Here is a 10499-nt window from a genome sequence, read left to right as displayed (position 1 = left end):
TTTGTGAGTATTCTTGTTATATAACATCCAGAAAATAAATATGATTAGCCATAAATGAAGTGGACCGCAAGGACTTGCGGACTTGGGATGTCATAGCTTCTGTAATGTCCAAAGATTGGCAGAAAAGTTTTACTAAAATGGAACCCAAAATTTCAGACATTCGGCTAAAAAGCCCCAGAGGCCCTAAACCAAACCCATACAATCACACTCACACTCACCATAGATTATAGCTTCATAACCATGTAACAACAAAGAACTAATATTTCAGGCCTTACATCAACTTTTCCAAGTTTCAGCATTGGCACAGAAATGAATACCGACTTGAAAAAATAACAAGATATAATAATAATAATAATACATATTTCTTCTTTTATTCAAATAGAAAGAGAGAGAAAGAAAAAAGTACAAATAATGTGGAACTAAAATCAATGCTCTCAGCCCCTACAAGGGCCAGCAGCACAGATAAAGAAAAAATATATATAGAAAAAAAAAAAAAGATAGGGGGAATAAGAGAATTACATTACATGATAAGCTAGCTGATAACACTCATACAGCTGACACTGATGGCGTGTTATATTTATGTTAGACTATAATCTAACAATCTTTGAAGTTGTCACAAAGGGTATATTAGACTATAATCTAACCTCATCAACTTATAGTAGTTAGAAGAAGAAGAAGAAGCTGAATCCTTGTGTTATAATCCCACTTTGTGGTCAGTTTTTTTTCTTTCTTTTACTTTGTGTCAACTGCATTCATTCTAATTTCAAACTCTCCGATCGGAAGGACCGATTCAGGAAATAAAAAACAAAACAACCGGAATAGGTATTAATCTGTGGAGCTTTCTTTCTCCACTCTAATTCTGAAAGCCAATGCAGCCCCTTGCCTGCATTTGACATGATTGTTATGATGAAGTGTTGAATAAGTAGTCTTGGTAGTCGAGTTAAAGAGAAGAATGAGATATATGTATGAACCTGAATGATCATGAGTCATGACATGACCACTTGTTCTGATTAAGTTTTTTTAAGGGCTCTCAGCAAGAGCTTCATTAAATTCACCAAATATGTTGGGACATTCATCCCATTTTCCCCGCTCACGTGCCTCCCAATAGCCACCCATGTAGCGGAAAGGTCCATCTTCACCTTCTCTTTCAAACCATCTTGGTTTCCATCCACTCTCTTGTAATTTCGTTGACTGCATGCACCAGATGAGAGTGATACCATTAGAGAAAAAAATTGAGAATTTGTATCAACTATGAGAAAGCTTCTAGTAGCTAGCTATATTTTCTCAATATACCATAAACCAAATAATAATTTCTTACACCACCAAGTTGGATTTTTTTGTTATTCATTGGCAGTTTGCACCTGATTACATGTTAGCAATGCTATGTTGAAAAGCAATATACCAAACAAAAACAAGAAGGTGAAAATAGACAATTTTTTGCAAAATTGCATTCTTTTGATAATTTTTTGCTAAGTAGCCTTCCAGATAGAGTGTCGAGTGGGTCGGGAGGGCTATTTACAATGCCATTTTGCAATGTGACATTAAAAAAAGTTCTAAATTGTGAAACGCCCCTTAAAAGAGAACAGCAAGACATATACATACCATCCTTTGCCTTTTCTCTAAACGTTGTTTCTCAGCGTTTGCCTTCTCATATTCTCCATTCTCCAGATGCCGTTGGTCTGGTCTAAGCCTGGAATCCGTAGGAGGGAGCTTCTCCTTAATCCGTGATCAAATACCCGGGATCAGACAAAGCTATAAAAAACGATTAGAGATGCATAAGAGGAAGATGAAAATGCATGTCAAATAATCTCTTTTTTTCTAATATATCATGTCTACCTGCAACCCTTCCGTTAGCTCATTCAACGTGATTGCAAATGAAGTTAAGTTGTACCGAGTGAGATTAACCGGCGGCATAGTCCTTTTCCACAATAATGATGCATCAGAGGAGGAACTACAATCCTTTGTACTGTTGCCCCTATCACCATTAACATAATACATGCTGTCATCCCACTTTCCAAATATTGTAGCAACTTTTTTCCCCGTTACATCTTCAACAAATCCATGAACCTGTTTATATATATTACATCATCAGATATGAATGAATCTGTTAACTATGCTAGTGAAGAACGAGACTGAAACATATACTAACCTGGTGAGGTTTTCGGTCAAGAATAGCCTGCTCTTTAAACTTGAGTTTACACGATAACTGGCGATTACCACTTATGTGCATGATCCCATGATGGTCGCAATACACTTTGCCAAGGATGAGGTTATAAATAGATGTTGTAACCTATGAACATATCATGATTATTATATCTTTAGTATGTGTGAACTTGACCATAAAAAAAAAATTAAAAAAAAAAAGAGAGAGAAATAATAGAGATGAGCTTGACCATAATTCACTCACCTTGCTCCACTGGAAAACTTCGCCATCATCAAATTCTACTGTCAGAACTCCAACCGGGTCAAGCTGAATCGACCTTCCCCAAAATTTTGTGCGGAGGTTGCTGTCACCCCAGAATTTCCAACCTCTACCTTCACAGTGGCAGGCAATGAGAGTTGGATGGTGACTGACCTGTTATATAGTAGTGCAGGAATATTCCTTAGATACGTTGAGATTGAAACCCCTTCTTTCATATTGTACTAAATTCAAGCGTAATCAGTGAAAATAGATTTTTCTTCAATGTTGTTTTGTAAAATAACCCTTTTTTTGATATTTTTTGTAAAATAAATTTCCAGACAGGATGTGGAATGTATCGGGAATGATACTCTGCAAAGAACTATCAAAAGAAGATCACTTTATACAATGACATTAAGAAAATGTACATTTTACTACACGCCCCTTGATTCAATAAAACATCTTTCTTGTCAAGAAAAATTCTGCAAAGAGAGATTATTCTATCCCAATACAATGAAATTAAGAATACTTGTTTGTCTTAACCTGAAATTCATGATTAGTCAAGAAAGGAACAAACCATATATATTTAGTTAGATTTCTATATAACAGATACCTTCTCAGAGAAGAAGCGAATTCCTTTATCAGGAAAGTCAGCTTCATAAGTTTCCCCTAACAAAGGATTGAAGGGCTTGCAATGCCGACCTTCAGATGAAGCATATGCAGACACTGCGAATGCAGCAACATTCAGAACCCTTTGGATGCTGTCCCCCTAATAACATCACAAACTCATCATGTAAGGCTGGGGTTCCAACTTGAAATCAATTAATGCTAAATGGAGTAAATCTTGTGTTTCTCATATTGTTCCAATGTGGAGCTATTTCTAATACTTACCGCTCTTCCATGTTCGTATGCTCGATCCAAAAGATAAGAGTACTCCATATCTTCACAGCATTTCTGGAGTGATGAAATTGGTTCATTGAAGTAAACAGGGAGACAAACTCTTGTGAGATCCTTCCCAACATTGTCTTTGATCATAGACCATAGACTGACTCCTTTCTCCTTCTCCAAAGGATCAGGAAGCTTTTTTCGCCTTTCAACATAAGGGTATTTAGACTCCAGAACTTCTTTCTGACTCTGCATTTTCTCAACATCATCACCAAATTGATTTTCAGGTTTCCCATGCTTATCCATGTTACTTGCAGATCCCTTTATAGTCCCACAACCAGTGGTTGGTTCTATAAAATACTCTTTTGAATCGTAGAAGGATATTTCATCTTCCTCAGACACTTCTTCAAGCTCTTGTTTCTCAATATCATCAGACTCAGTTGTGCTGCATTCTAAGAGTCGAAAAAATATGTATAAGGTATAGCCATGAAAAATTGCTTCTACCCTAAACAGATTATGATCCAAATCTTTATTTAAGAAATAACCAGTTTATATACCACTATATTTTCCACGCCCTAAACTGGAAAAGTCATGCTTTGTCAATTGGTATTCGCCGTCATTAATGCCAGATGTTTCAGTATCAATATTAGCAGCCTGCAGATCAGATAGTAATAAAATCATAAATAAAAAATATCTATTATCAAATATCTACACCATAGAGATGCGTCAATCTCATGCCATAAACAGCAAACTTTTGCCCCAAAAATAAAAATAAACTCGTGATAGTTTCTGAACAAAACAAACCAAATTAAGCATAGCTGATTTAATGAAAAGTTTTGTGCAGTAAACCTAGGAGCCTATGAGTAGTGTCCAAAGCAATATAGAAGGGTAAGTTAGGCCAGTCATTTTCCACCGACAAATTACCTGGGTTAATTTGGTCAAGTTAACATCAACTAATAGTTAACATGATTCGTCCCCATCATTCATTCCATTTCAAATCAACTTTTTTACATGGAAGGATTGGGAATCAAGCTACCCATTAATTTTTTAGAGTTAAAATGAGAATGCCATATAGAGATGGAATAGATATTAATTAATAGTAAAATAAGTTACCTCCAATTGTCTCAAGGTGTCTAGTAAGTTGGATCGTTCTTCGCAAACAACGCTAAGATGAGATTGTATGTCAGAGAACTCGGAGAGCACGATTTTCTCACAATCCCTTACGAGACTTTCCCCAACTCCTTCTTCGATTAGGCGTTTCCTGAGCTTCTCGGTCGATACTGAGAGATCGTTAGGCACAATGGAGAGGTTATCGTGAAGTGTTCTGGTGGGAAACGAGCTTCGAGTTGAGAACAAAGCTTGAATCCACGCCTCCCTATCACTCTTTGAATCAGTTCTCAGATGAAGGGTTTTTGTAGCAGTAAATATGTAGAAACGCCGGTCATCGGACTTGCTTTTTCGAAAGGAAGAGATCTGCTTTATTCAAATAAAAATTAAAAAAGCAAAACTTTTTTATGGCCCAAAAAGGAAAAAACAAAAGATAATTTTTTCCTCAACTGTGATCAATATATATAGAGAGAGAATTATTATAAGAAGGATGGAACAAAATTCACATGGCAAACAATGAAGACAGCTGTTCTGAATAGGAAGACAAAACAAAAAAAATATCTAAGTTCATCTCAGTTTCAGATGGCATTAAATTTAGCCCCACCATTGACAAAGATAAGAAGGTCCAGCTGAGCTTGCAAAATAGTATTGTCATTAATACGTCACCAAAAGAAAAATTCATTATTTGAGTAGATGTAAAATATTATTAATTACTTTCTAAGATGAACAATTGAACATAAAAAACCCTATTATAATTTAGATCTAACAAAATTGAGGCTTGCAATAATATCCTCTTTTGAAACATAAAGTATAATTTTTTTTTTAAAAAAAGGCAACATTATTGTTGGTTCTTCCCATTTGAGACAAAGTTAAAAGGGAAAAAAATCCAAACTTTGAAATGGTCTAACTTCTAAGTCGAAACCCCACTAATAAAATAATAATGGCACCAAGTCCCCACACCTTGTTCCTTCTTCGTTAATTTCATAGATGATCAAAATTCAAAACCCCCAAAGCACGAACAAGCATGGTTAAAATTGAAACTTAAAGATACTTTAATAAAAAAAACAAAAACAAAAATCATCACTCCTTAAACCAATCAAAATTCATTTATTTATTTATAAAAATAGAAAAAATTCCCACTTTAACAATGAACACAATCTCTAGCCAAATAAAGGTTAGATTTTTTTATTATTATAATTTTTTTTATGATCAAAGTAAGAAAGAAAGAGGTGAGAAATCGGGCCAATGGTGATGCGTAGATGATGTGACAAGAGAAGAATACCTAGGCCTAAGACGTAGCCTATCTTTACCCTGATCCCACCTGCTGATGTGACACACTATACACTAACAACCAGTTAAACTACGAATTTAAAAACAATAAAAATACAGAGTTCCAATGCCAGGATTCAAAACGACGAGTAATGCTACAAACCACCAGTTTTTGCCCAATTTTTTTTTCTTTTCTTTCTCAATTATTGATTCATAAGAATTTTCGAAATCAAAACCCTTTTTATTTTATTTTTTCAATTTCCCAAATACAAACTCTATCTTAACACACTAATAACAATCAATCAAATCGGACTGAGAACTGTAAACGGCAGCGTTTTTGACCTACTGACTGATTAGTATTTGGTACATTACCTTGAGATGAACGATTGCGACGGTCTTGTGATGCTTCCGCCTCCCTGAGGCAGAGGATTCCATCCTCGAAAGACGGTTGGTGGAGATTTCACCGATGAATCGAACATCGTCGTTTGGAGGTGTCAATAGGCTGAGACTCTCCGGACGACGAATCTTAGCATATGAAAGTACTCCATTTCTCAACATGAACCATCTAGATCTCCATCCTTTACCGTAATTAGTCCACTTGTAGAGAACTCCGGCCACTGTGGCTTCAGATCCCGGCGTCCTCATCCCCGCATTGTTGCCAGATCGACCGGAAAGCGCTGCTAAACTCGCCGGCAAGCTACGCGTTCTGGAAAGCGTCGACACCTCCGGCGACTGGTCTCCGATCCCGGGAGTAGTACCTTCCAGCGAGATACAACACAATGGATGCATCTCCTTCACTCGCATTTCTTCCGATCCCAAAAAATTAATACCCAAAATTAAACAAAAATAATAGCTCCAGAATCAACCTCCCATGGCAACTGCACCACCCAAAAAAAAAAACCAGTGTCAGATTCAAAATGCCGGGAAAGCAATAATACCTGAAAATCAACACACAAAGAGAGAGAGAGAAAGGAGTCTCGGGGTTGAAGACGAACCAGAGAGAGAGAGAGAGAGCGCTCTGAAACTGAGAGAGATTCGGAAAGAGAGAGAGAGAGAGAGTTAACAAAATCAAAGGTTTACTATTATAAGCTCGACGTCTTTTTTGTTATTAATAATTATATATTAAAAATTTGCTTCAATTGATGGCAAAGTATATGTGTATACATATATTTATATACGGATCATGATACGTGAAGGAGAGAGAAAATGGAGGTGTTGGTGATGGCAGTTTGGTAATTTAACACAATGCCATTGAAATGAAACATAAAAACTCAGACTTTGTTTCAAGATAGCTTCTTCTTCTTCTTCTTCTTCTTCTTTTTATATAGTAGAGAGATGAGAGGTAGTGAGTCAGAGTCAGCGAGTCAGCGAGTGAACGAGATAGCTAGGCTGAATTCAAAAGGGATCTCTCTCTCGAGGTAGGGACCCAAAGCTAAATTTATCACTATCATCAGCAATCGATCTAATCATAATCTTAATCATAAAAAAATAAATATTATTTTAAATTAATAAAGAAAATTTAAAAACAAAAAAAAAATCATAAATATAATATTATATTTAGTATAGGTAGTTTTGTGGAAATTATTAGAAGTAGGAAAAACTTTTATTGAGTTTTGGAGCTTCTTGTAATTATGTCAATTTTGCTAGATATCATTTAGGTAACCAAATCTAAATCTAACTTTTTTGACTACTAAAGTAATAAGTTAATTTTAGTTAAATCATTCAACATAATATTTAATCCTTTTTTATTCCACTTTTTTTGTATAATATTATTATTTGATTATTCACAACAATTCTTTGCCATAATTAGTGGTGTGATGAAATGACAATTCATATTTCATCACCATATATCTTTTGGGTTCAATTAATAAATAATATAATAAAGTAACCTACAAACTAGCTTAGAGTGTATGTAGTAGCTAAATGGATAATTAAATATTATTATTATGTTGTGATACAAAAATAAATAAATAAGATGAGGAGGAGAGGGACCTCTACATAGAAGTGGCAAGTGGTCTCACATCTACAATCTACAAAAATTAATTCTATAAATAAAAAAAAGTTTAGAAACTTGAGCCATATTGATTTATGACAGATCTTCTTAAATGGAAACTTAACTCTTAGTCCTCCCTCCTTAAAATCCCTCAAACTAAATCTATTACTCATTTTCATTCATCTTTTAATATAATTATATTTGTTAACTAATTTTTTTTTAGGGTAAGACTAAATATTCATTTAAGAAGAACTAAGACAATTTTCATTATAATTACTCATAAATAAACCGAAATGACAAATCATTCTACAGAAAAGCGAGCAAACAACAACGAAAGCCAAAAGACTGACATACCTAGTCATACACACCATTGGTAGTCGTTATCATTAACAAGTACCATAATACTATAAATAGTAGGTAAAGAGATAAACCAGAGAGACTTAACCTCAAATTCCCAACAAGAGAAAGACCAAAACTGGCATAAACAAATGAAATAATCCAAACAAAAACATTAAAACATAAACCTAAACAAAATAAATAACAACACTAGACTAGCATATTTAAGAACAAAACTAAAGTCAAGCAAGAGCATCTAAAATATGAGAAGAAATCCATAGCAACAATGGATTCAATCTTCAGCCGAACAAGGAGACCTCCATCTGCCATTATCAAGAAGAAAGAGCATCCAAAGCACCACCACGAGATCCATCCAAGCTTGCCAGCTCCGATCTCCACCAACCAATTTTTTAACCAACTCCAATTTTATAACTTTATAATAATATATTTTGCACTATTTTTCTTTGTATAAATCTCTAATTCGTTCTACAAAAAACATATATATACTCATTCTTCTAAAATATGTATATATACTCTTACTACATTTTAAAATTTTAATATTATATATATAATTGTTATGATCTTGATATATATAAATTAAAGTGGTCACAATTTATAAATTTTAAAAGTTAGACAAATTACAAATCAACAAAGTTGATCTTTCATCATGCATTTTAGCTAGGAAAGTTTCTCAACCCCAAAACTTGGTGAAAAAGTTAATTAGATCAATGATTTTTAATAGTATAAAGTCATATAAAATGAAAGTGCATATGTAGCTAATAATAACTTAAAAAAATTTATGGATTAATATATAAATATATTTATATACGTTTGTGTGTGAGTTTGAGTCAATATGAAGTCATAAATTGGTTGCCAAAGTGTGTGTAAGCGGCATCTTTGACTCTTAATAACGAATAAGGTTAATTTTACAAGTGATTTTTTTTCTCCACTCGATCAACCCCACTCAATTATATAAATATATATATCATAATTAAAATTCAACCCATCTTTTTCAAACACAAAGAAAAAGAAAGAAAGAAAATTATTCGTTTGCCAACTAATTTGTTGAGCCAATATTATCTGATCTAACTAGAGATCGCATTTATATGGCGGAATGTCACATACAGCTAGATGCATCTTAATTTATAATTAAGAAATCTCTAATTAACTACTTTTATAAATATACTAAATAGTAAAATTTAAATAAATAAGTAATAATACAAAAGCATTTATATACATATATACAATACAATATTGAATAAATGGAGGGGGCCATATAAAAAATTGGTAGGTGGGTAAATGAATAGGGTTAATTTGAGATCTGACAAAAGTGGTAGCTATATATAGCAATAAGCATAGTGAGATTAATTATAAAAATAAAAACATACATTATATAATTATATTATATGATGTGGCTCACTCTTTCACTTCCCACGCTTCAATATATAATTAAATTGAGGTCTCTTGTAATGTCCAAATTTCATCCTCTAATCTAAATATAATTATATATTAATATTTTCTCAACAAAAAAATTATATAATATTACTTTTATTATATTTCGCGTGATATCCAAGGCCAATATTTTACTAAAATATATATTTATGCCTATAGATCCCTATATATAGTAGATGTTAATTGCCATAACTCTCTATTACAATATTAATTATTGCTTTTGTCACCTTTTTTTTTTTGGTCGACGTTATGTTATGTGTGTACAAAATGAACTTTGATAGTTGTTTTTCATTAATGATGCCATAAATTACTATCTCATTGATCGATCATGTGCTTCTAACGTTATTTTTTTTAATTGAAATTAAGAGAATTTTACATGAGAGTGATACGTAGGTATATAGATTAATTATAGTATAAACAAACTCAAATATATATATGTAGTTATATATCATTAATACACATGATATTTGGATGGAATAATTCCAAGTCATTCTTGATGACGTATTTTAAAAATTTATGTACACTAGGACCTTGATATTCTAGAATGCCAAAATATTGTCGAATAAAATAATCATATTTTATATATCTGTGGAGTTACCTCATCACGATGCAAACAAAACAATATAATAAAAAATATATATTAATGTAGATATATATATATATATTATAGGTATAATATCACATAATGTACTATTATTATTATTATTATTATTATTATTATTATTATTATTATTATAAATAGCATAGTTGATCGCAATAAAGAAGTTTTGTAATTATATATGAGATGCTTTGCAAACGAGGTTATGCAATATAGACGTGACTAATTCAATAATTAGTTGGAAAAAAAGTGATTGGAAGCATGAAATTATTGTGTAGTAAATTATAATTTTAAAGTGATGTGAGATGTAAAGATAATATTATAATATTTGATAAATTATATAATTAAAAATGGTTTGTTTTCATAAAATTAAGAATATTTTAAAATATTTAATAAATATTAAACTATAACTACATGAGATTTAAATATTTTTTACAATTTGATTTTTAAATAAGTTTTTT

General features: G+C 32.5%; 1 protein-coding gene across 2 annotated transcripts; it reads right to left on the bottom strand.

Annotated features, from left to right (window-relative positions):
* Window positions 1-346: 346 nt before the first annotated feature.
* On the bottom strand, window positions 347-6960 carry LOC133778217 (oxysterol-binding protein-related protein 2A). 2 transcript variants are annotated; one of them, XM_062218088.1, is made up of 12 exons: window positions 6655-6958; window positions 6032-6537; window positions 4397-4756; window positions 3841-3937; window positions 3290-3735; window positions 3012-3167; window positions 2408-2575; window positions 2150-2290; window positions 1837-2067; window positions 1603-1716; window positions 972-1191; window positions 347-883 (listed from the first exon to the last, which is right to left on the bottom strand). In XM_062218088.1, the coding sequence occupies exons 2-11, from the start codon at window positions 6461-6463 to the stop codon at window positions 1021-1023; spliced, it is 2316 nt and encodes a 771-aa protein (XP_062074072.1). In that variant the 5' UTR covers window positions 6464-6537; window positions 6655-6958; the 3' UTR covers window positions 347-883; window positions 972-1020. The 2 variants fall into 2 exon arrangements, 1 of the variants encoding a protein (XP_062074072.1); XR_009869046.1 differs by lacking the exon at window positions 347-883 and having other exon boundaries at window positions 1157-1191; window positions 1603-1752; window positions 6655-6960.
* Window positions 6961-10499: the final 3539 nt, after the last annotated feature.

This window comes from Humulus lupulus, chromosome 5 (genome assembly GCF_963169125.1).
Source record: "Humulus lupulus chromosome 5, drHumLupu1.1, whole genome shotgun sequence".
In the NCBI taxonomy this organism is placed as follows: Eukaryota; Viridiplantae; Streptophyta; class Magnoliopsida; order Rosales; family Cannabaceae; genus Humulus; species Humulus lupulus.
Note: the sequence above shows the minus strand (reverse complement) of the source record. Positions and strands in the feature narration are given on the sequence as shown.

Bases quoted from the DNA above. Each gene is read 5' to 3' on its own strand.
- LOC133778217 (XM_062218088.1), bottom strand. From the start codon at position 6,463: ATGCGAGTGAAGGAGATGCATCCATTGTGTTGTATCTCGCTGGAAGGT. The intron at 3,736-3,840 runs GTATATAAACTG...TTCGACTCTTAG, and splicing joins AGGGCGTGGAAAATATAGTG to AATGCAGCACAACTGAGTCT. The intron at 3,168-3,289 runs GTAAGTATTAGA...TGATGTTATTAG, and splicing joins CATACGAACATGGAAGAGCG to GGGGACAGCATCCAAAGGGT.